The sequence below is a fragment of the Gymnoscopelus braueri genome (assembly GCF_963280865.1).
Source record: "Gymnoscopelus braueri genome assembly, chromosome: 16".
In the NCBI taxonomy this organism is placed as follows: Eukaryota; Metazoa; Chordata; class Actinopteri; order Myctophiformes; family Myctophidae; genus Gymnoscopelus; species Gymnoscopelus braueri.
The window spans coordinates 947,201-973,442 of record NC_137616.1 but is presented as its reverse complement, the minus strand read 5'-3'; the positions used below and the strand labels follow the sequence as shown (position 1 = coordinate 973,442).

Here is a 26,242-nt window from a genome sequence, read left to right as displayed (position 1 = left end):
TGCCCCAGAGGTAAAATAAAAGTGCGGTGAGAGCGCGCCCTTACAAGTAAAAGTCTGGAATTCAAAATGTACTTGAGTAAAAGTACAAAAGTATTGGCATCAAAACGTACTTAAAGTACCAGAAGCAAAAGTACTCATTATGCAGAATGTCCCATTTCAAGTTTTCAAATGTTTTCAAATCTTTTGAAAATAGCCGATCTACAAGCTCACAATGCGTCGCGATGCGACGCATTGTGAGCTTGTAGATCGGCTATTTTCAAATGGCTGAAATGTATATAGGGCTGATGCATGTTATGTAATAATAATCCAAATCTACAAAGTAACTAGTAACTAAAGTGTTCAAATAAATGTAGTGGAGTAAAAGTACAATATTTGAATCCAAGATGTAGTGGAGTACAAATACCTCAGAATTGAACTTGAATACAGTACATGTACTTAGTACATGTACTTAGTTACTTTACACCACTGGTGTCAAAGGAAAGGTCAACATCTTGTGTGGACACTTTTCTCCCATGCATGGTAGCACTGGACTTGCTTTCTATTACAGAGAATTGCTGCCATCTGTTGTTATAACCACGCTATTGCAACTTAGCCTGCACTAGAATGGTTTTGATTGATTGATTGCAGTGGTGTAAAGTAACTAAGTGCATTTACTCAAGTACTGTACTTAAGTACAATTTTGAGGTACTTTTTCCAGAGTATTTCCAATTGTCTATACTTTTACTTGTACTTATGGTGGATACAATTCATCATAACAGTCATTGTGGTATTGATTAATTGAATGTATTAGTAGATGCAACAATCATCACCTGTTCTTCCTTGTCAAACTCCTCTCCTTGACAAACTCCTTACAAATAGCCGACTCTTACAAACCTATTTCAAACAAGCCGACTAAGTGTGAGTCAACTATAAAATAAAGCAGAGTGACCATCTGTTGTTACCTCATGTGTACTTCTCCTGACAGTATAAATGTATAAAAAAGACATTGGTGTTGGGGGGGGGTGCTGGGGGAAGCTCTGGAGGGAGACAGAAGTCTCTCTCTGCTGTGATGAGATCTACAATAAAGTATGGAGTTTGATTCCTGACATTGCAGTCCTGCATTTCCTGATCTGTTTAACTTACTTAAAGTAACATCTAAAAGCTGCCATTACAGTTGGTGTCAGAAGTGGGATGGATGCTTTGCTGAGCAAACACTCCATTTAGAATCTAGAAGATGAGAGAGAGAACTCTCAAACCCAAACAAGCAGAAATACTATTCTGTAAGATAGCTGTATCAACATGTAGGTGGTAAAATGTCTATTGAGTTGTCATTCTATAAATCTCCTGTCGTATGTACATGAATATGATTATTAATTTACAAAAAGAAAAGCTGTGGAATATGGTGGCAGGAATGTATAGATTGCCACGTATATGTATTGTGTATTTGTTGGTTTATCATTGAAGCAAGGTTTTACACAAATGTGCTAATTCCAACTCAGCTACAGCTGTGGATCTAACAGCTGAGCTGACTCTCCCATGCTACTCTCACTCTGTCATCAAATCTGTATTTGTGTACCTATGTGTGTGTCGCCCTTATCTTTAGTCCATACCTTATATGACCATTTAGAATAGCATCTCTGGTACAGTGTGGACTATAAGAACTGTCTTCGATTGGTGTTCAGGAGGCTTGTGCCCGGAGGGGCTGCAAGAGTAGGCCACTAGGCCTGTTTCTTATGATCTGTATGCTGTTGCTCTGCTGAATCTTCCTAAATAAATGGTCTACACTTCACCCTGACTGGAATATAATATTTTCCATAATATACTCCACTACATCTCAGAGGCAAATTTTTTACTTTTACTCCACTACAATTATTTGTAAACTTTAGTTACTAGTTACTTTGCAGATATAAATGATTACATTATAGAACATACTTTAACCACTTTAGCCCTATTTTATACCTAGGCTATTTATGTATTTATTTATTTATCAGGGACAGTGCACATTAATCAATATGTCAGTTTTTCACATCCACGTAAATGAGCCAGAGTTCACCAGAGTTGGCTAATTTTCATCTGTAGTCCCTGAGCAGGCTGTTAACAAATGGTACTAGTTATCCATAACTAGTGAATTCCTGAATCTTGGGACGCTCACAACGCGTCACATTGTGACACGTTGTGAGCTTGTAGATCGGCTATTTCCTGTGTGCGACATGGCAACCAAGTATCAGGGCATTAGGGTGACCGCATATCTAGTGTGGTGGATAATATATATCTGTACATTTACGACTATCTGAGCTGTATTATGAAGTAATTTGACAGATTGAGAAACACTAATTTCTCTCTTGAGCAAGTCTCTAAGTCTCTGTGACGTTCTCCCAGGACATTACTGCTCTGTCAACTTCCCCTGGACATGAAAGGGTTAAAAACACAAACATGGTCTAAACAGGATTCATTTAATTACTCATCCTAACAGGAAGTCATTATCTCTAGATCCCTGTCCACCAAAAACTAAACAAATATCCCAGAGAAACTAAAACTAGATTTAAAAAAAACCTCACAATACAAACAAAGGAGGAAGTTTACTATTTTACTTTTGTATCTGCACTTAGCTTTTTTGATACTTTCACTCCACTACATTTCAGAGACAAATATTGTACTTTAGACCTCACAACATTTCTAGGATGGGGAAAAAAAGTAGGCCTACATTGTGAATTAAGCACTTAGGCCCTGGCCCCTGTTTCAAATACAGAGTGAAAATAGAAGATCTACAAGACACCACTGTGAGAAACACTGGCCTGGAGCAGGGTTCCTCCCTAGGGTGCCGTGACGCAAGTGCAGGGGTGCTGCAGAATACTTTGTTAATATTTGGAATTGATCAGTTTAGAAACCTTAGAAACCTCTATACTTAGTAAAACAGACCTGAGTTGCACTGTCCTTAGTGCGTTCGTTTTCCATCCACATTCCACACCGAATCTCTTCGTCAGAAATAGCAGAACAACAAGCTCACAACGTTGTGAGATATTTTCTCAAGTGTTCCTCAGTGGTTCTCAAACATTTCCGTCCGCGACCACCCAAAATAATCATATTTGAACCCCACCCTGACAAGCACTTGGAATGTCGGAGTTGAGGCGTTACATTTAGTTTGACTAAATATTGAGAAAATAGTCGTAGATGTAGACAGTTTAGCATGTTTGATCATAAAAGTCCTTAAATCATAACTTTAGAAATGTGCAGATACCCGGTACATTTATACTGTATGTTGTTTTGTTTACTGTTGAGTGAGAAAACAATGTTGCACATTAAGCTAATCATCCCCAAACTCATTTGGAGACCCCCTGGGGGTCCCGACCCACATGTCCCGATAGAGATGGAATCGTAAATCTTGTTTTGGGGTGATTGTTCGGCACAACTGCCAATCAAAGTGACTTGCCAATCACAGCGCGTCTTTTCCGGGACTTGTCAGAATCTAGTTGTATAACAATATAACGCGCCGTTGACAGCTGAGGGGAAACAGCTGTTCTGAGTTCACCGAGCTAGTACAGGTAAAGATCCTTCATTTAGGACTGGGGTCTTCAACATTGTTCAGGCCGAGGACCCCTTAGCTGAGAGAGAGATGAAGCAGCGACCCCCAATATTGTATACAATTGTGTTGCTTTTACATAGATTTCATAGATAGCTTCATAGACTTCACATGATCAGTGCTGTGTAAATTGATGTTTATTTGTTTACAGTCACATTATCTTTTCTAATAATATGTTGTATTCATGTTAATGTTTCCGACATTTAACCAACCATCAACACATTTAAACCCTAGTCCATACTTAGTAAACATGACCTGATTTGGCTCTGTACTTGGTCTGCTCTTTTTTGCCTCTACACCGAGCCACTTTGCCGAAAATAGCTGATCTACAAGCTCGCAGTGTGATCCATTGTGAGCTTGTAGATCAGCTATTTTCAATGATTGTTCCCCCCAGAATAGAGATGCTAGTGTTCAAATGGTTAATAAGGCTTTGGCGGCTCAAAACTGGTGTAGGCTAAAGAATGACGCAGAAGGAGATCGGTACTCAAATGGTCTCCTAAGTGGGTGTAGTTGCATCTCCCCGTAAGGTCTGAGGAAGAGCCTGGTGGTCTCGAAACATTACCGGCCTAAAATAAATTGGCAAACGGGAGCACACTGGAGTGCATATTTGGTTTATTTTGATTACAAGCACACCAAGCTTAGTAGGTGTGGGATGGGCGTGTCTTCTGCCCCTTTCTCTGCCTCGATGATGATGATGACGTTGATGACAACGAAGGCTCTTCGTGCATGGCGGCCATGTTGAGCGTGTGGAGCGGCCATGTTGTCTGTACTCTTTAGGTGGGAGGTGTGGAGTGGCCATGTTGTCTGTACTCTTTAGGTGGAGGTGTGGAGCGGCCATGTTGTCTGTACTCTTTAGGTGGAGGTGTGGAGCGGCCATGTTGTCTGTACTCTTTAGGTGGGAGGTGTGGAGCGGCCAAGTTGTCTGTACTCTGGCAGGTGATGAAGGATCCATCCTGCTGGAGCCAACAGAGCTACTGCAAACACACACATTATGAACACACTCTGCTGTGAGAGATAGACAGGCAGACAGGCAGGCAGGCAGGCAGGCAGGCAGGCAGGCAGGCAGGCAGGCAGGCAGGCAGGCAGGCAGGCAGGCAGGCAGGCAGGCATGCATGCATGTAGGCAGGCATGTAGGCAGGCAGGCAGGCAGACAGACAGACAGACAGACAGACAGACAGACAGACAGACAGACAGACAGACAGACAGACAGACAGACAGACAGACAGACAGACAGACATTTTAAAAAAAAATCATTATTGTTGTCAGTAGTAAATAAATAATCATTATAAGAAAGTATCTGTAATATAATAATAATAATAAGGGTAATAATAATAATGGTAATAATAATAATAATAATAATAATAATAATAATAAGTGTAATAATAATAATAATAATAATAGTAATAATAATCATAATAATAACAATAATAATAAGGGTAATAATAATAATAATAATAATAATAATAATAATAATAATAATAATAATAATAATAGTAATAATAATACATTATTATTATTTTAATAATGGTTCTTATTTGCTTTCATTAGTGTGTTTTTTCCTTACTGGTTTTACATTTATTCTGTCTTGTATGTTGTCTTCTTGTATGAGCTTCATTATTCTACTTTGCAGAATTCATAGCGCATCCAGTGGTGGACAAGTACTCAACACCAGTACTTGAGTCAAAGTATAGATACTCCTGGTCAAATATTACTCCACTGCAAGTGAAAGTTGCTCTGTCAAATTTGTACTGGAGTTAAAGTCACTTGCTTTTAAAAATAGTATTGAAAATTACATAATTAGAAAAATACTTGAACCGTTGGTTTGTTCATAAAACATTTAAATCAAATGTCAAAAAAATGTAAACAAATCAATATAAATTCCACAAATCTCTGTATGTCTGTCTTTAGTTTGTTATTATTGTTTTAAGAACATTGGGGCAAATGAAAGTAATGTTCAGTAAAAGCCAATGTTTTTTGTTTTTTTTTCATGCTGCTACAGAGGCTGAGAAATAATCCTTATCTTTTTGTAAAGGTTGACAATTCTGTATACTGCAGTTTTTCAGAGTATAAATGGACACTCACCCCTGGTCCGATGTGGTTCTTGGGAGGTTTGCTGCTGATGCTGGAGCTGCTGTGTTGTACAATCCACCTGGATGAGCTCATCAGAGCCTTGAGGTGTGACCTGCTCAACATGCTGGGACTGTAGATGCTCTCTGCTCAGTACAGGCAACACTTGTCTCACTGCATGTGAAGCTCTCTGTCTCTGCTCAGTACAGGCAACACGCATCTCCACAGCACTCGTTCCCAAACAATGGGGCGGGACCCATTTTTATGGGCCGGGAGTAAAAATCCCTTCTGTAAATTTCCTATAAGCCTATATATTTGTGGGATCGCTAAAGCGATCACACTACTGTTATCTTCACTATTTGTGTGACAGTTTTTTGGCCCCTTACTAGTACTTCATACTTTTAGCTACAAACTACAAACTTGAATTTTTGAAATAATTTGTACTTTTAGAGATATTTCACTTTTTACTGCTAAAAAAATCCCATTAATTTCAATGGGGAAATCCTATTTAGCTACAGTGGAGCCTAGCAACTGCTTATTAGACCCTAGCAACACCATCTTAGACCATAGCAACCACCTATCATACCCTAGCAACCACCGATTAGACCCTAGCAACCACCGTTCTACCCTAGCAACCACCTGTTTTACCATAGTAACCGCATATTAGACTATATAGACTGCAAATTAGACCTTAGCAACCACCTATTGGACCCTAGCAACCGCTTATTAGACCCTAGCAACCACCTGTTTTACCTTAGCAACCACCTGTTTTACCCTAGCAACCACAGTTTTACCCTAGAAAACTACATTTTACACTATTCAGCACCGACAAACCTTTCGAACCTTTCGAACCTTTCGAACCTTTCGAACCTTTCGAACCTTTCAAACCTTTCAAACCTTTCAAACCTTTAGAACCTTTAGAACCTTTAGAACCTTTAGAACCTTTCAAACCTTTCAGACCTTTCAAACCTTTCAAACCTTTCAAACCTTTCAAAACTTTCAAAACTTTCAAAACTTTCAAAACTTTCAAAACTTTCAAACCTTTAGAACCTTTTTCAAACCTTTCAAACCTTTCAGACCTTTCAAACCTTTCAAACCTTTCAAACCTTTCAAACCTTTAGAACCTTTGGAACCTCTTAAACCTTTAGAACCTTTCAAACCTTTAGAACCTTTCAAACCTTTAGAACCTTTAGAACCTTTAGAAACTTTAGAACCTTTAGAACCTTTAGAACCTTTAGAACCTTTAGAACCGTTCAAACCTTTCAAACCTTTAGAACCTTTAGAACCTTTCAAACCTTTCAAACTTTTAGAACTTTAAACCTTTCAAACCTTTAACACTACTAACAATATCAATACTCAATACCATCAACATTCTTAGCGATCCCACAATGTTTCTTCAGGAACAGTACTTTCTAGTTTTGTATTATTATTTCAGAATTATTATATACATATAGTTATATATATATATATATATATATATATATATATATATATATATATATATATATATATATATATATATATATATATATGTACAGTACTTTGTCATTTGTACTTTTGAATACTTGAGTATTCACTTGAGTATATCCTCAATACCATCAACATTCTTAGCGATCCCACAATGTTTCTTCAGGAACAGTACTTTCTAGTTTTGTATTATTATTTCAGAAGGAAAAAATAATTATTATGAAAACTATATACATATAGTTATATATAGTTATATATATATATATATATATATATATATATATATATATATATATATATATATATATATATATATATATATATATATATATATATATATATATATATATATATATATATGTACAGTACTTTGTCATTTGTACTTTTGAATACTTGAGTATTCACTTGAGTATATCCTTTGTCCAGCAGTGGTGGTGATAAGGCACACAGCGTTCAAAGCAGAAGCCAGGCCAGACATGCACCTGGACTAGTGTCTGCAGTGTCAACAATAGAAGCCTGATTGGATTTACTTTCTACTGTAGATGAAAGCTGACACTACACAGTCTGAATGATGCTCTGTTGATAACCATGGAAACTGTCCTTAGAAGCAGCGATATACATTGGAGATTTGAAAGTAGCACATGTACAAGGGGCAACTAGATTTTTTGGGGGGAATATTTTTTAAACATTTCAACAACAAAATATTTTCAGATGGGGGTCTGCAGCCAAATACATCATGTTTTGTAGTATTTTTTATTGAATTGTATTGCATTGTATGTATTATATGTATTAATGATGCATTGAGTACAAAGGACCACAAGCCCCTGGGCTTTTTTGTGTTCTCTTTTAGCATAAACTTGATAGGCATGTTAAAGGATCTACACCATGAATTTAAAAAATAACAATAATATTTAATATGATATTGTTTATGTCCCTCAAACGTTTTTCTAAAGGTTTGAGCCTAAATCAAGCCTCAGATATACTCATTCCAACTAACTCTCTCTGGCTTATAAAGCACTTTCACCTGCAATACCACATTGTCCTGTTTGGCACGAGGCGCTATTGAGCCAGTTTGTATGCATGTTATCTCCTGGTTCTGTGTGGAAAAAAAAATAAAATAATGTATTCTTACTGAAAAAAAAAGATTATTATTATATATTTTTTTGGTTGGAACTGAAAAACGGGAGGTATTGTACCCTGACGTGACGTCATGTCAGGGTGCAAATCAGTTTGGCCTGTTTTGAGACCAATTTACAGAAAACCCCAGATTTGCTGTGAAAGCCTGAGTGTTCAAACTGGGGTATTTTTGGGGGATAGAGGAGAGGTAGGGGAGACCAAAAACACACAAAAAAGAAGAAAAAGATAAAATTCATGGTGTAGTCCCTTTAATAAAGTATTCAATCAATCAAAAACGTTTGAGACAACACACTGCTGGTCTGCCGTGGTATAATTCAGCGATTCTCACGCTTTTTAATTTCAAGGACCCCCAGTTTGATATCATTTTAATCTCTGGGACCTCAATCTAGACAATGTAAAGTCATCAGTGTTCATTTAACTCTAATAGTGTTAAAAGTTGTGCACTACAGACCCGTAAGGGTCCATTTGTGTGTGTGTGTGTGTGTGTGCACGCGCGCGTACACACACACACAAACACACATGCGCGCGCACACACGCACACGCACACACACACACACACACACACACACACACACACACACACACACACACACACACACACACACTATTCCTGACAGCAAGTGCGCTGTGCCTATTATCACAAGTAAGACGCGCGAACGCTGGAAGCGAACTCAGCTCGAAAATAACAATAAGAAGAATCGAAAGGAATGAGCAATTGTAGAGAAGTGGGGTGGTACAGTGAAATTAGTGAGAACAGGGCCGCCAGAAGAGTTTGTGAAATGTGTTTGGTTTAGGCATGTTGCAGGCTGTTGTGCATTTTAATCAGAGCATCATCTACATTCCTGGTGGTGCACTCTGGCGCACTCTGGCGGCTGCTTACAGGCAGTGCACAGACGTGAGTCACATGGGGGCGCGAGCCAATGAGAGCGTGAGTCACATGGGGGCGCGGCTGCACACAGAGACACACACGGACAGAGACACACACACACACACACAACCCGAGCACAGTTGCATAGTAAGCTCCACTTGGGCGCCTCCTTCCGCGTTCACAATGATTTTTGTTAGCTAGTTTTTCTAATTTGTGCATTTTGCATGTATTCCTCCTTGAATAGGCTCTATGCACAGCAGCCATATTGGAAGGAAATTGGGCCTATTCCTTACTTCTTCACAGGTGTTACTAATGATACTAATGAAGGCTCTGTAACAGAGCCTCTGTTCCATTTAGTGTAGCACAATGGTTCTCAAACTTTTTAATTTCAACCTTGAAATTAAAAGGTTTGAGAACCATTGTGCCAAATGGCACTCTTACGGATCCGTAAGAGGCCATTTGGAACCCCCTCAAGGAACCATGAGGATCCCTGGAGCACACTTTGAGACCCACTGGTGTAGCAGAGTGTTTCCAGTGAGCCAACATGCACAATATCAGCACCCTGACTCTGTTTGACCAGAATGGAACAGAGCCTTCATGTATCATTATTGGTAACACATGTGATGTGAATGAATAAAGAAGCCCACTTTATTTCCAATATGGCTGCTGTGCACAGAGCCTATTGAATTGAAAGAGGGTCTGATGAATTGAGTATACGTGAGGACCCCTATTGAATCAAGCCGAAAGGCTTCTTTGGGCTTTTCATCCTTTTTAGTTGACCTTGACCGTGTACTTCCATGTGCTTTTTCTCTCTGCAAACTTCTAAATAAAGTATTCCATCAATTTAAAAAAAGGTCGTAAGGGTGTAGTTCTCCATTTGGTCACCAGATGGCACCACCGTTACAGCGTTATGGAGGAACGTGGGGTGACGTCACCCGGGCCAGCTGCGGTTCAACAACAAGTCATATGACCAAACAGGAAGTGTTCCAGACGTGTGTTGTTTTCATCTGGTGACAAAACAACTGGAATGAAATGAAGAGGAAAAGCTCAACATCTGAAGGCAGGTCAGTGAAGAGACTCTATTTATGTCATGAATACTTGTTATTTAACACCGTTTATTTAGAGGTTGATTATAGCTTGTTAGTTGGTAGCTCCATAAAGAACCTCTCACTCCGCTATACAGCTCCGAGATGAGGTTCTATGTCGTTACCTTCCAGAATCGGGTGAACGTCCTCCAAGGCTCCGCTGTTTACCCTTTTGTATATGTTGTATCCCAAAACTAATGGTAGATTCCAAGCCGCACGGATGTTTAAAGTTTGGTTCGGCGCATACAATTTTAGGAACGGAGCGAAACTACCCGTTTAAATCGCTTATTTAGTCAGCCTGTGGCCATGTTTCCCATTCAACCCGGAAAACCCCCCTACGTCCGCTGCCAGTACTGCTCCCGGTTTGGCTACAATGGGAAACATGGCCACAGGCTGACTGAATAAGCGATTTAAACGGGTAGTTTCGCTCCGTTCCTAAAATTTTAAGCGCCGAACCAAACTTTAAACATCCGTGCGGCTTGGAATCTACCATTAGTTTTGGGATACAACATATACAAAAGGGTAAACAGCGGAGCCTTGGCGGACGTTCACCCGATTCTGGAAGGTAACGACATAGAACCTCATCTCGGAGCTGTATAGCGGAGTGAGAGGTTCTTTATGGAGCTAGTTAGTTGGCTAAAGAATGTGAGCATCGTATGAAAACAAACAACACGCATTGTTTACATCAGACGCCATTAACGGACGAATATCCAAAATACTTAAAGCACATAATAGAAGTACTGGTTGTTTGTGTTTGATGCAGAGTATCTGAAGTGACAGAAATAAGACTGAGAAATAAGAAAGTGTGAAATACAGTGTTGCCAGATTCTGCAAAAGAAATAAGCAACCAGGTTTACGAAAACTATCCCAAAGGAAGTCATGTTCTTTTTTTAAATAATAGATCTACAAGCTCACAACGGGATGTATGGTATAAATGGACACAACATCTTCTATCTGGGTCCCTGCCTTTAGATTGGAATGTGCTTACAATTACATATTAATCTGGGGGTCCTTGATTGATTGATTGATTGATTGATTGAATACTTTATTAGCAGTTTTCAACAACGAAAAAAGCACAGGAAGGTACAGTTCAATACAAGGTCTGCTAAAAGGATTTTAAACCCAAGAAAACCTATGCTTGTTTCCATTGGGGTCCTTTGTGCTTAATTCATCGAAACATTTAATGACAGACAAATATACAATACAATGCAAAACATCATATAAACAGTTAGAAATAAAAAAGAACAATATGTACAGTAAACAGTTCGGGGGGGCGGGGGGGCATAGTCATTTTTTTACAGGGGCCAGTTGAGCTGCAGTTTTTGCAGGTGGCTGCAGTTTCGCCACCTGTAGTTGCTCTTTTGGAGCGGTTTTGAAGGAGAGTAGGGATTTACACTCCTTTACTCCACATAATTGTGGCATAGCAGGAGAACGAATTTAACCCCTTGTTTGAGCCAAATCTGGGTTGAACGTGATTAGTGGAGCTCCCTTGGTGTTGTGATTGTAGATGGTACTGACGTTTTGAAGTAGTTTGACAGGCACATGGGTGTCTTTGTGGTGTAGTGTATCTTGTAGACCAGTTTGTTTTGGGATGTCTGGAGCCTTGTTAAGGCCTTTGTGGTGCAATTGTACCATGAGATGCATGCATAGTCGAAGTGACTTTGGATGAGTGCTCCTGTTAGTCCTCAATGTATTCTTACTGACCAGTGAGGAGATCCTGTACAAACATCTTGTGCTTTGGTTGACTTTTTCCATTACTTTAGTTGCCATTTTATCACTGGAAAGATTTGCCTCTAAAATGGAACCCAGGTAGGTAATTTCATTGACATGAAAATGTTTAACAACCACTGGTTTAAACAACATTAGGAAACAAGCCCAAATAGTCAACTAGACTTTAGAAACAAGCCACAAATAATAGTCAACTACACTTAAGAAACAAGCCCAAAAAAACACAACCCGCAACTACCAACATTTACAAGCAACTTTACAGAAAAACAAGCCCAAAGTCAACTTTACAGAAAACCAAGCCCAAAGTCGCTTATAACAAGCGGGCATGGCAACACTGGTAAAGACATTACAAAACAGCCATAAAATCAAAGATGGTGGCATGGTGCATTTCACCATTCGCTCAATGCTGACACCTGCTGGCCGGGTGGCGTTATTACGACAACATTGTCCTTTTTATTATTATTTTCAAAACATTTTAAAATAGTGAAAATAGCCGATCTATAAGCTCACAACCGATGTGTTGTGAGCTTATAAATCTGCTATTTTCACTACTTTTGTGTGACGCTCTTTTATGATTAAGTAGGGCATAGGGATGTTAACTATTAATCTATCATCGATTAATTGCCATTAAGAATTTGCTGGATTCAATGTATTGTTTTTTTTTGGGGGGTGGCGGGGCTAGTGAAAGGTACAGGTGTGGTGTGTGTGATATCAAATGTGAGCTTACCTTAATCACAGTAATCCTTAATCATATTCCATCATATACAATGGCTTTTGGAGAGAAATAAGACAGACTCCATAGAGCACTCTAGAGGGGAGGTCTGTGTCCAGCTGATGCTCGTTAATGTTATATACATCAGTGCTATTTTTCAATTCAGGTTTCAACCTTTTAAGACCGGGAACGCATCCGTGTGTCATTTTTGTATTTCTTTGGCTATTCAAAAATAGCAGATATACAAGCTCATAGCGCTGCACCGAGTGCCGAGCTATGAGCTTGTAGATCTGCTATTTTTGAAATATTTTATATATATATATATGTGTGTGTGTGTGTGTGTGTGTGTTTTAAAGCGAACATTTTTAACTCCGATCTAGATCAAGATTTTTCAAAAATAGATATACAAGCTCATAGCGCGGCACTCGATGCTGCGCTATGAGCTTGTATATCTGCTATTTTCTGAATAGCCAAAGAAATCTAAAGTGACACAGATGCGTTCCCGGATTTAATGGGTCAAAGGACAACTTTGGCTTTAGGCTACATATGTATTTTTTTACACAATAAAAAAGGTCCCGTGGTCTTTGATGGCCAGGTGTGAGTTATTGGGGGCTAGAAGAGCTACTGTAAATAATAATAAAGAAATCGCCAGGTTATTGTGTAAAAAAATACATATTTAGCCACCTGCCCGAATCAAATGCCCCCGCCCACCACAATTGCTAAAACTATAGAAAGCAGTAAATGAAAAAAACGTAGTACTCATCTTTTATTTACTTTAATTAGAAGCTAAAACATAAACCTTGGTTGTAAAAAACTAAGTTGTCCTTTAAAGGGATATTTCACTTTAAAAAAAAACATTTAAGTCATCTTATCGTCTACTCAGGCTTTTGTGAGCCCCCGAGACAGTTTTTAAGTTGCTTGATTCAGTATTTAGATATTTGATATTCATTTTATCAGACATGCCCCCTTCCTATACAAACCCATTATAACTTCAAACTCTATTTTAACCATGTTAGATTCATCAAAAACACCCGTCCTCCTTGGTTCTGGTGACTCATCCTGCCCTCCTAATACGGGGGGGGAGGGGGGGGGCGTGTTTTTTCGATTACTTTTTTCATTTTTTTTTAAAAATTGTTTGTATTTAATTTTTTCATTTTCCAAAAACAAATATTAAAAATAAATCAAAAAAGTTATTGAAAAAACGCCTCCTCACGTATTAGAAGGACAATATCAGTCACCAGAACCAAGGACGGGTGTTTCCGATGAATCTATCATGGTTAAAATGGAGTTTGAAGTTACAATGTGTTTGTATAGGAAGGGGGCGTGTCTGATAAAATGAATATCAAATATCTAAACACTGAATCAAGCAACTTAAAAACTGTCTGGGTTTCTCCCAAAAGCGTGAGTAGACGATAAAATGAAGTGAAATATTCCTTTTATGTTGTCACTTTCTTGCCACCCACTATTTTGTTTTCACTAAATGACGCCCCTGCCCTGGAATGGCTTGACATGAGATCGGTTCTTGTCCTTGCAGGTGTTAGAATGGAGAATGATGAACTTCCGTCAGAGGATGGGCTGGATGGGGGTGTGTGTGTACCTGCTGTGCAGCATAGCGGCCGTCTACTACGTCTTTGAGATCCAGCGCTTCAGCCTGGAGCATGTAGTAGAGAGCGTGGAGCCGCCGCAGCATCATCAGCCTCCTCCGCCGCTAGGGGGCGCTGTAGCCTCTCCTCCTGTTCCACCGCCTCCATCGTACTCTCTCTCCTGGAGCCAGAGTGCGAAGAACCGCCTGCTGCTGCTGCCCGTGTGGGCCTGGGCGGCCATCTTCCTCCTGCCATACCTCCAGGTACCATTTATATCTTCTTGGCCAGTGGTGGAAAAAAGTACTCGCATGTTTTACTTAAGTCAAAAGTATCAATACTGCAATGTAGAAGTACTCTGTTACAAGTAAAAGTCTGGAATTCAAAATTTGCTTGAGTAAAAGTACAAAAGTATTGCTATCAAAGTGTGCTTAAAGTACCAAAAGTAAAAGTACTAAAATGTTTGAAAATAGCCGATCTATATGCTCTATATCTATATGTTGTGAGCTTGTAGATCGGCTATTTTCAATTTGGGCTGAAGTGGTTAATGTATGTTAATGTAATAATTTATATCTGCAAAGTAACTAGTAACTAAAGTTTTCAAATAATTGTAGTGGAGTAAAAGTACAATATTTGCCACTGTCTGAGATGTAGTGGAGTAGTAAAAAAGTAGTAAAAGTACTGAAAATTGGAAATACTCCAGTAAGTAAAAATACTTCAAAATTGTACTTAAGTACTGTACTTGAGTAAATGTACTTTACACCACTGCTTCTTGGCCATTGTTCTATTCATTACTTTTCCCATTAACCCATTGAGATCTGAGGCCGATGCTACAAATGCCTTCTACACCAGTGGTTCTCAAACGTGTTTGTGCCATGGACCCCCAAAAAGATTATGTATTTGGCCGTGGACCCCCATCTGAAAATGTTTGTGCCAGAATAAATACTATATTATTAATATATTTATTATCATTAGAAATTGGCAAAATTTTAGTTTTTACAATTGTTTGTAAATGTTACTTTGTAGATTTTGATTATTATTACAAAACATACATTTTAAAGGAATAGTTAACAAAAAAAAATATTTTTTTCTATCGATTCACCCCATGGAGACTTGAATTAATGTTTTGTTTTTTGTTTTTGTCGCATTCCTAAGCCAATAATTTGATGACCAGCGGACCGGTAGGCAGCGGTTTCGGTAAGAGACACAAAGGAGACTATTTGTGTCTCCTACCGGAACCGCTGCTGGTCATCAAATGATTGGCTTAGGAATGCGACAAAAACATCCATAAATTCAAGTCTCCATGGGTTGACTAATCGATAGGAAAAAAAAAGTTATTTTGGGGTGAACTATCCCTTTTAGCAATTAAGCTCACGTTGCACGTTGTGAGCTTGTAGATCTACTATTACGTATTTAAACTTATTATTTTACCCATTATCAAATTATTTTTGGCAGGTGTTTCTATTCCTGTACTCGTGCACGCGGGCCGACCCAAAGACCCTGGGTTACTGCATCCTGCCTGTCTGTCTGGCGGTCCTCTGCAACAGACACACCTCCTTCACCAAGGCATCCAATCAGATCAGCCAACTGCAGTTGATTGACACCTGAATTGAGTTGAGGAACGGGAGCGGTTGGTTCATCGTATTGCTCGTGTCCCAGGTGGTAGGAGTTAACACCAGAGACAAGGCCTTATATATTTTTTTTTGACGACGTCGATATCGGCAATAGGTGACAATGTTCAAACATTTTCAGAAACGTTGAAACTTGTGAGTGACGTGTTCTGAGCTTTTTTCGGCAATTTTTGACAAGATATCAGTCAAACAACTTTGGTAATCTGTGATCAAGGTCTCTCCCAAATTGGAATCGGCAGCAGACCCAAACCCATCAGGCCGTCCTCAGTAACAGACACACCTCCTTTGCCAACACTTTTGGTTGAGGGCAGGAGCACTTGGTCTTTGTATCCCCTTGACCGAGGCGGGAGGAGTTCAGACAATAGACTAGGCCCAAGACAAATAGGAAAGCAAGACCCGTCATCTCCGGTTTACCTCCCGTATCTGTGTGACGTAAGTGGCCGCTTCTTCAGTAGACCAGAGAGTGAACACGGCTTCTGACCCATTCTTTCACTGAACTAAATATTGGACTCATTCTTCAGAAGCCTCATCATCTTCCGAACATTCTGCCACCAAAATGGCTTTTGTCATCGACCTTTCTCTGTCCCAGCAACACACTCTCGCGAGATCTAGCACCGGTAATCATAGGACGTTCGTGAGATCTGCCGTCAGACAGTGCCCACTTAGGAGACCATTTGTGTACCATATTTGCACCTAGTGGCGAAGCACGGGATGGCGTGTCTTCCTAAAATAGTTGATCATCTCTTGATTTAGTAGGGGACAGGAGCGCTTGCTCTTGTATCCTATCCTAGACACTACACTAGGCTGTATTGAGGTTGAATGTATTGTGAGGTTTACACTGAAGATAGTCTGGTGTAGCCAGACAACTATTCCACAATATGCCAATGCTATATAGAGTCTGGAACTACACCTCCCCTCCCGAAAGCCGAGAAAAGAAGCTGTCATGTGTTCGTCATTTCTTTTCAGGAAAATATATTAAAAAATATATTTACATTTTATTTTGGAATTTCTATTTCTGATAAGCAGCAAGCTATGTGTTATTTTGATAAATAGGACAAATTTGTGCGTCTGTGAAGACGAAATGGAAGCGGGAAGGGGGTGTCACATCCGCTTTATCCCCAGATCATTTTCAGAGCTTCCGTTGCTCCCGACTGTATGACGGACGCATTCGAACATTGTGGGAGGCAACAGTCTGGCTCGCGAGACTACACTGAAGATAAATGTCACACAGGAAAGAGAATAGTTCAGAGACCCCTTCGATTCCTATCTACAGTATCAAACTATACGTGAAGACAAAGTCAAAACACATTTTTAAACATTGTTTTGCAAAGGTATTAGAATTACAATACAGACATACCTCATTTACATAATGATACTATGACACTCAGATCATTGTGTTTTGTTTGATCATACTTGGGGGTGTCTCGAGGTCTTGACTGGTGTCCAGCTGTGGCAAATTCGATTGATTAGATCGGTGGTTCTCAAAAGTGGGGACCCCTCAGTGTTCCTTGAAGGGGTTCCAATTGGACCCCTACAGGTCTTTAACACTGACAGTGTACAAATGGAACCAAATGGACCCTTACAGGTCTGTAACTCTGAGAGTGTAGAAATTGAACCAAATGAACCCTTACAGGTCTGTAACTCTGAGAGTGTACAAATGGAACCAAATGAACCCTTACAGGTCTGTAACTCTTGAGAGTGTACAAGTGTACAAATGGAACCATTGGTTCCATTTGTAAACCTGTCTACATACCTTTCACCAGTTAACCATGTACTCTGTGGTGAAGCAGTGAAAGATGCTCTAGCAGTTCTAGAAGTATACTTACTCCCATCTGCTGAAATCACCTGCTGTGTTCTTCTATTATTATTTTATTTTCTGCTTTGTTCAGTTGGGAGTGTCAGAGGGGAAAACCATGGACAGAGAGGGAACACCTCATTCGGATGCTATCAATGCATTGAATGGGACATTATCACGTTTTATCAGACCATTGAATGGGCCAAGTAGGCGACGTGTTATCAGGACATACTGACCTACCGACGGAGATGACTTATATAAGTTAAGTTTCGGTTTCGGTTTTGTACCATGACGGAGGCACGCAGTCTCGAGCGAACTGGAGCCACGTGAAGCACCACCGAGCGAGCTAAAGCGAGCGAGTTGACGTGCCGAACGTTGCGACGTTCGCTTGAGCCTACTCAGCCCTGTCCGAGTTATGTACCGATAGGCACAGAATCGTAAATCATGTTGTGGGGACTGCTCTGCCTCCGAATAGGTCAGTAGCTCCTGATTACGGCCAATTAATGGTCTGATAAATAGCGGGATGGTCAGTATGTCGCCTGCTTCGCCCATTAAATGGTCTGATAAAACATGATAATGTCCCATTCAATGCATTGATAGCATTCGCAGCCGGTGGAGAGACAGAGAGATGCGATGCATGCCGCAGGGAGTCAGATTGCAGTGTTGATTTCGTCGACTAAAACTATGACACAAAATGTCCGTCGACTACCTTTTTCACTGACGAAAACTAAATAAAAACAAAATAAAACTAAGCTATGATGACTAAAACTAAGACTAAATATATTCTCATTTTCGTCAATAAATAAAAACTAGCTGAAAATGTTAGGGAGGGATGAGTGGAGAAGAGATCCAGTAGAACTAAGACCAGTCATTTTATGTTTGGTTGCGCTCTGTTGTTGCGCTCTGAAAATAGCAGATCGCTGCAACGCGCTGTGAGCTTGTAGATCGGCTATTTTCAGCATGCAACCAAGTGTAAAATCAGCCATTACGACGCCATCAAGGCACTGCCAAAATACATTTTAGTCGACTAAATCAACTGTAGATTTAGTCGACTATAATCTTAGGATATTTAGTAGACTAAAACTAGACAAAAACTAAAACATTTCAGATGATTAAAATTTGACTATGACTAAAACAAATCAAAATTGGCTGTCAAAATCAACACTGCTTAGTGGTTATGTCACCGGACACCTCAAATCATCTGCCTAAAGCCTAATTTATGCCCCGTCGCGCGCTGAGAACTGCCGGAGAATACCAGGCCTACCAGCTCATAAGATCTGCTATTCTCCGACCCCCGTGGTGAAGAGTCGCTGACTGCTCACAGACTTGGAGCACACAGCTGACATTTTAGATTTTTGTTCAGATCTTCGGCCCGTCCAGATTGGAACTAGATTGGTCTTATGGAGTCTGAACAGCTACAAAGACACGTGGAAGCCGATTTTTTGTGAAACAGATTTCAGCCACATCCCTTGGTGGTTTGAAATGAGATCCATTTCTTGATTCCTGAACTCGGACACTGAGGCTAGATTTTTTCTTGGTCGTACACTGTCTGTTTCTTGCAGAAAATAGCTGATCTTCAAGGTTTGTGAGCTGGTAGATCTGTTATTTTTGGCAATTTCTGAATACACAAATCTGATTTGATGACTTGCAAAAGACAGCCAGTCCTAAATATCTGATTTAATAACAGTGTGGAAAGTTGGTCTTAAACATCAGATTTAATAACAGTGTGGACAGTCAGTCTTAAAGATCAGATTTTCTTAAAAGATATTTCTTTTGGCCTTTTCTGCCTTTATTGATAGAGTAGACTGACAGAAAATGGGGAGAGAGATATTTAATAACGGTGTGGACAGTTTTGAAGGTTTGAAGACCTTCCAAAGTTACTACATATGCCGGGATCATTACATTCAAGGATGTTTATACATCTTGGGACATTTCGAAACTATATTTTGCCATATAAGACGCCACCAGTGTTTTCTTTAATGGGTGTGAATGTATTCATGGAACTGAAGCTGACAACAATACTGCAAAATGTCTGGATCCTTTCCTGTGTTCGGTATTTAATTAACTACTGGTACAATTGATTGTTATTTGTTGTTTTATTGAGGAATGGAAACTGAACCAACAGCTGGTGCCTTTGAACCATATATATAGGAAGACATGTTTTCACATTACAGTAACGTATCGTTGCTGTCAGGTGGAACGCTTGTATCTACGAGCTGACGAGGCGTCCGGCAAAGTCATTTGCAAAGAAAACAAAACAACAAAAATAATACGGAGATACTAGGTTTCTGCTCGACAGTGACAATATTGTATGTTAAGGTTGAAGTTATGGGATTTATTTTGAATGGCGATGTTTAACCCTACATCCCAAAATGTATGTTGTTTTCGTTTGGTAATTTTTTCCCCCTGATAAATGTTAACTAATAATGAGACTGACATTACTTTCTAGAACATTCCTGATTTATAAGTAGTAAATAAATAAATAAGACCTGCCACTTTACCTTCAAGTAAAAAAAAAACTGGTGTCTAAAGGTGTCAAATGAAAGAATATGGATCTAAATGATGTTGGGTTTTTTTCCCATCTTTTTTCTAGTGGTCAATGTGTTTGTTTTGTGTAAAATGAAATGATTTAAAAGATAGAAAAGCCATTGCTACGTCACTCCAGTTTGACCTGGTCTGGGTTTTCTGATTTGAACATCAACAATCACCTGAATCAGTGGTTTTCTAAACTTTTTTTATTTTATTTTTTTGCAACTACCTGTAAGGGTCCATTTAGAAACCCCTTCCAGGAACCCTGAGCCTGAGGGTCCCTACACCCCAGTTTGAGAACCACTGACCTCACTAGTCATGTTCAGATCTATAATAGAAGACATTTAAATCTCATTACAACTTTGTAACTGACAAGAGATAGACAAACAACTCTAATTATGTAGGTTAATCTTAATTGATAATCTTAAACCTTATGTTTTTTTACATGGATTTCTCTGAGCTTTTTGTACTGGTTTCCCATTAAAGGTAGTGTAAGTGATGTTTTTTGTTTGCTTAAAATAAAAAAACGTTTTTTAAAAAGTTAAAGCTATATCGTGATTAGTAACCATTTCTATAGAGTGTTTGTTCAGTAACACATTTCACCCATTCAGGAGAGAACCCCACAAAGATAATGTAATAGCTCGTGTTCCAGTTGCAATTTTGTCTGCCTGTTTATTTGATTAATCACTTCCTATTTCACTTGTTTAACCTGTACGGGTTCTCTCTCCTGATTAGATGAAATTGTTATCCCGACCTGAAAATACATTTTGTGGTTACTAAAGAGCTGGAGAGACAGGGAGACCCCTGTTACTGAACAAACACTATGCTATGTGAATATAGAACAATGTAATATTATTTTAACAAAACAAAAGCAAAAAAATATACCACTTACAGCACCTTCAACTATTTGTGTGGTTTAATATGTTTAAAATATGTTTCTCAAAGTGGGGTCCAGGGATACCCATAGGTCCTTGAGGTGATAGGGGTCCCCAGCTAATTTGGTTAATATAGATTCAAAATCAGTTTAACCTCCGAAACCCTATACATTGGCTATTTGAAAATAGGCGATCTACAGGCTCACAACGCGTGGCTTTGTGACGCGTTGTGAGCTATAAACGAGACAAATCTTGTATGGGGGTCCCTGGCCACAACATATTTTCAGATGAGGGTCTTTGGCCAGTGGTGGAAAAAGTACTCAAATGTTTTACTTAAGTAAAAGTATCGATACTGCAATGTAGAAGTAAAAGTCTGGAATTAAAAATGTACTTGAGTATAAGTACAGAAGTATTGGTATCAAAATGTATTAACGTACCAAAAATAAAAGTACTAAAATGTTTGAAAATAGCAGATCTATGCGACGCGTTGTGGGCTTGAAGATCTGCTATTTTCAAATACATTTGAAAATAGAGTGGTTAATTCATGTTTTATAATATAATGATTTATATCTGCAAAGTAACTAGTAACTAAAGTTTTCAAATAAGTGTAGTGGAGTAAAAGTACAATATTTGCCTCTGAGATGTAGTGGAGTAAAAGTACTGTGAAAATACCAAAAGATTGTACTTAAGTACAGTACTTGAGTAAATGTACTGAGTTACTTTCCACCACTGTCTGCGGCCAAATACATAATTAATTGGGCTTGCCTGACACTATAAAAAGTTTGAGAAATGCTTTTCTAGATCAACCAGCTCTTTACCGAAATGTTGACTTTTCCGTTATTGGGAAAATGAACTGAAAGTTTTACTGCGTGTGATGTTTGTGTCTTCCCATCAGATGAATTATTATCATGTGATTGTTTGTGTCTAAAAAAGGGCTCAGCCTTATTTGAACTTTTCTACAGAATGGGTGTATTTATGTTGGTGCTTGTGATTTTCTTGCCTTTCTATATTCTGAATACACTGTGATTTTGAAGAATAATAATATAACGTGTTCCTGTGTTCTTCCTTTTATTGAAGACTGACAGTTGGGATGGAAAAGACATTGTTGCTGATTGATTGATTGATTGATGTACTTTATTTAGTGAGACATGATAAACAGTACATTGAAGTACAATTCACAATACAATGTCTACTAAACTGGATAACTCATAAAGCACTAAGCTTGTTTAAAAAGATCCCCACACACACAAATCATGATGACATATAAGAGACAGACAGATAAAGAGTCCCGCAAAAGTAGTGAAAATATAGCGGAAAATAGCAGATCTACAAGCTCACAATTCCTCACGATGAGCTTGTAGATCTGCTATATTCACTAATACATAATTAAAACATTAAAAAAAAAACTGACAGCAACAAAATGTTCATTCTGCTATAGTTAAAGGAGTAGTTCACCCAAAAAAATACTTTTTTTCTATCAACTACACACCCCATGAAGCCTTGAATTCATGGAGATTTTTTTGTTTTTTTTCGCATTCCTAAGCCAATAATTTGATGACCAGCGGAGTCTCAGGCACTGAGTCTCCTACTAACCGATGACCCGGTCATTTGTTATTGGCTTAGGACTGCGAGAAAAACAAAATAAATCTCCATGAATTCAAGGCTTCATGGGGTGTATAATATATTTTTTGGGTGAACTACTCCTTTAATGTCTTCATGTAAGACATTCATTCATTCGGTAACCAGAGGAGTGGACACCTAAACATTGTGGGCACCTCACTGTTAAATTGGCTATTTTCTTTACGAAATATAAAGTTAATCTTAAAGTTAGCTTAAACATTTGACAATTAAGGCCTAAAGTTTATAAAATTGCTCCACATTTCTACAAAACCTGTGATAGCCAGTCAATATGGGCATAAACAATAAGTTAGGTCTTATAATGATGTTAAAATGGTCACATTACCTAGACCATTTTCCAAATTCTTATTCTTTCACATTTTGGAAAAAAAGTCACATTTAACCCAAGTTAAAGAGGCGACTAGCCTAGTATTTAACTTGTTAAATGGTATTTTTTTTTTGTATTTAACATGTTAAATACTAGGCTTAAATGGTTAAATCTAAGGACATTTCCTCTATGATCTTAGTTTCTTAGTTTTGTAAGCACACAATACAGCTTTACCACTGGCGGATTGGATGCAAGTCTGCATGTTACGTTTGTGACCCACCACCCCTCAGGCCATTTTGATATCCACAAGTTTCCTAGGGCGTTGTGGGCGTCACTTCCTGTCGATTTCATTGGATTTCATTGGATCAAATCGACAGGAAATGCCCAGAACGCCATAGGAAACTTGTGGATAGGATGTTCCCCCAGAATATGGATGCTAGGGTCCAAGTGGTTAAGTGTGTTGATTTATAAAAGTAAAAGACTGACGGATATAAAAAGTAAACACTTTAATCAAACGTTATGTACATAGAGACGCACATTGAACAGTGTGTATGTATATAGTTTGTACATAGACCAATTATTTGTTCACAACCATGGTGTGACTGCACGCACAGGTGCCAGTTGCATGTAATCAAATCCCAACAGATCCCCATGGATTAAAGGAGTAGTTCACCCAAAAGAAATCTTATTTTCTATCAATTACACACCCCATGAAGCATTGAATTCATGTAGATTTTGGGGGTTTTGTCGCATTCCTAAGCCAATAATTTGATGACCGGGTGTATTTCCATTAGGAGACTCAAAGAGACTCCTTTGTGTCTCCTACCGGATACATAAACAAGAAGAAAAGTCTCCATGAATTCAATGCTTCATGGGGTGTGTAATTGATTGGGTGAACTACTCCTTTAAAAGTCCTCCTTAGTCGTCACGACTGATTTCAGTCATTTATTTATGAGGTTTAACGACCCCCCCCTCCCTCTGATTGCGGTTTGAGAACTTTGAGAACCACAATACAACATAATTCTCCATATTGCGTTAATAGTTTAGGAAACACGCTTCACAAATCACAGATTGGGACGGCGGAACAAAAAATGTCGTGAGATTTGTTTTCGCCCCGGATCTCCAAAACCTGATCTTTTGAGGTGCACTGGTTTCAGTGTATTCAGCATCCTGTGTGTAGGCTGGCTACCAAGGGACATGCTGGGGGGAAGTGAAGTCTGACTCATACTTCGAGTGACGGCGTCACGTAGAGAATAAGCAGACCTGTTATGAGCTTGTAGGTCTGCTTATTCTCAGTGCGTGATGGGCACGAATTAGCATTCACAAGTGTCCGCTGGGAGAGCAGTGCCGTGGTTCGGTTCTGAGCTGCGCATACTGACTGCTATGTACACCGGACAGTGTCAGTTGCAGCTGTTGGTTTTGGATCTTTTGGGTGGAGGTTCTGGAGGAGGAGCTGTGGCTTCATCTTCATCACTGTCATCCTCATCTGGAACACAAACAGTTAACTGTGTTATTTATTCCATCCCATAGTTCAGGCGGCTCCGAAACCTTTTCACCTACAGACACAAAACGTTACTATTGGCGATCTACAAAAATACATCACTTACAGGGCCCCTTCATCCATTTTCAACCATATCTTCTCATGATTGGTCCTCCTCACTAATGTTAATTAATATGTATTTAGCCGTGGACCCCCATCTGAACATATTTACGAGATTTGTGTTGTTAAAATGTTTCATTAATATTCAAATTTGATACATTTTATCTATAATATATATAAGATCTAAAAGCACACGTGTCTCCTGCGTCCCCTGGGAGCAGCTGAGTCACTGCACTAGAACAGTGGTTCTCAAACGTATTAGCCCGCAGACCCCCATTTGAAAAGATATGCCAGGGACCCCCATAACAGAAGATTTTTAAGGCTCTAGCAGTGATTATCAACCATTTTAATTTCAATGACCCCCATGAGTTTGACATGCATTTAGGCTACGGACCCCCATGTAATGTCATTTATATCTCTGGGACGACCCCAATTTATATTGTAAAATCAATGTTAATGTAACTCTGAGAGACAGTGTACAAATGGAACCGTCCATTTAGTTACTAACTATCCATCCTTTAGCTGGGAACCCCCTGGAACTCTCTCAAGGAACCCTGGGGGTCTCCGGACCCCACTTTGAGAACCAATGCACTACTAGAAGACATGTAAGCATGGTGTCTCACCCTCCTCATCCTCCTCCTCATGGAGTGTGTGAGTGTGTCCATGTTGTGTCTCAGCCTCCATCAGCCCAGTGAGTGCAGAGGAGACCTCTCCACTCAGCTCTTTAATGGCGCCCCTCACAGCCGTTAAACTCTGCTCTGTGGTGGCCACGTTAAAACTCTGCGTCACGCCGTCTCTGTGGGTCAGCACGCCTCGCACCGCGGCCGCCATGTTATTCCCTTATTTTACTGATTTATGTGGCTATTTATTTCGTTTTATTGTCGTTTAGTTATTTGGTTATTTATTTTTTAAATGTATTCTCTGTCTGTCGACGCGCCGCGAACTGACGCCATGTTGTTTGCCGAAGGTTTAGTTTACGACGGTGTCGTGGCGTCGAAAATAACAGATCTACAAGCTTACAAAGCGGACGTGCTTTGTGAGCTTGTAGATCTGCTATATTCGACTGTATGCAACGCTGTCGTCGTCATCACCAAGCGACCTAGCCATGGTTCACATGACGCTCGTCCGTCACAAGCGTCATGGCGCTACTTTTTCCTGTTTTTTGAAAATGTTACATTCACAACCAGTCCAGTACATCTACATAAACGTTCATTTTTCAAATATAAAGTGCTGACCCTACGGCCATGGATGTAACAAGTTAAAACGCCTGGATCTAGTACCCGTATCTTCCGTATTGTTCAATAAAAAGCATTTTAATCCGACCGGCGGGCATTTCCTATTTATTTTGTATTTTGTTAATAATGTATCAGAGTGAAATACACCTCCCAACCGATAGGGGCGAGTAGTTGAAAGCATTCGGAGAAAATGGCCACCGATCGGATTTAAAAGCTTTTTATTGAACAATACGGAAGATACGGGTACTTAGACCCGTGCGCTTTAACTTGGAACATCTGTAGCTTTTGGGTCAGCACTTTATATTTGAAATCTGAACGTTTATGTAGATGTACTGGTTTTAAATGTAACATTTTCAATTTTTGCAATGACTGTCATGATATGACTGTCATGTTTCAGGGCTACAAGCGACCACTGCGCTCGTCGGCAAA

The 26,242-nt window shown here is 39.4% G+C and overlaps 3 protein-coding genes across 3 annotated transcripts; 1 reads left to right on the top strand and 2 right to left on the bottom strand.

Annotated features, from left to right (window-relative positions):
- Positions 1-4,375: 4,375 nt before the first annotated feature.
- On the bottom strand, positions 4,376-5,810 carry LOC308103165 (uncharacterized protein). Its single transcript, XM_080453050.1, has 2 exons — positions 5,642-5,810; positions 4,376-4,564 (listed from the first exon to the last, which is right to left on the bottom strand). The coding sequence occupies exons 1-2, from the start codon at positions 5,750-5,752 to the stop codon at positions 4,451-4,453; spliced, it is 225 nt and encodes a 74-aa protein (XP_080309176.1). The 5' UTR covers positions 5,753-5,810; the 3' UTR covers positions 4,376-4,450.
- Positions 5,811-10,073: 4,263 nt separating this feature from the next.
- tmem251 (transmembrane protein 251) lies at positions 10,074-16,827 on the top strand. Its single transcript, XM_080453236.1, has 3 exons — positions 10,074-10,162; positions 14,158-14,469; positions 15,659-16,827. The coding sequence occupies exons 2-3, from the start codon at positions 14,173-14,175 to the stop codon at positions 15,809-15,811; spliced, it is 450 nt and encodes a 149-aa protein (XP_080309362.1). The 5' UTR covers positions 10,074-10,162; positions 14,158-14,172; the 3' UTR covers positions 15,812-16,827.
- Positions 16,828-23,922: 7,095 nt separating this feature from the next.
- On the bottom strand, positions 23,923-25,539 carry LOC308103297 (uncharacterized protein). The gene is made up of 2 exons (XM_080453223.1): positions 25,202-25,539; positions 23,923-24,464 (listed from the first exon to the last, which is right to left on the bottom strand). Exons 1-2 carry the CDS (start codon positions 25,407-25,409, stop codon positions 24,379-24,381), a joined length of 294 nt encoding a protein of 97 aa, XP_080309349.1. The 5' UTR covers positions 25,410-25,539; the 3' UTR covers positions 23,923-24,378.
- Between the last annotated feature and the right edge of the window lie 703 nt (positions 25,540-26,242).

Bases quoted from the DNA above. Each gene is read 5' to 3' on its own strand.
- LOC308103165 (XM_080453050.1), bottom strand. From the start codon at position 5,752: ATGTTGAGCAGGTCACACCTCAAGGCTCTGATGAGCTCATCCAGGTGG. The intron at 4,565-5,641 runs GTGAGTGTCCAT...TATCTCTCACAG, and splicing joins AGAACCACATCGGACCAGGG to CAGAGTGTGTTCATAATGTG.
- tmem251 (XM_080453236.1), top strand. From the start codon at position 14,173: ATGATGAACTTCCGTCAGAGGATGGGCTGGATGGGGGTGTGTGTGTAC. The intron at 14,470-15,658 runs GTACCATTTATA...TATTTTTGGCAG, and splicing joins TCCTCCTGCCATACCTCCAG to GTGTTTCTATTCCTGTACTC.
- LOC308103297 (XM_080453223.1), bottom strand. From the start codon at position 25,409: ATGGCGGCCGCGGTGCGAGGCGTGCTGACCCACAGAGACGGCGTGACG. The intron at 24,465-25,201 runs GTGAGACACCAT...TTTGTGTTCCAG, and splicing joins TGAGGAGGAGGATGAGGAGG to ATGAGGATGACAGTGATGAA.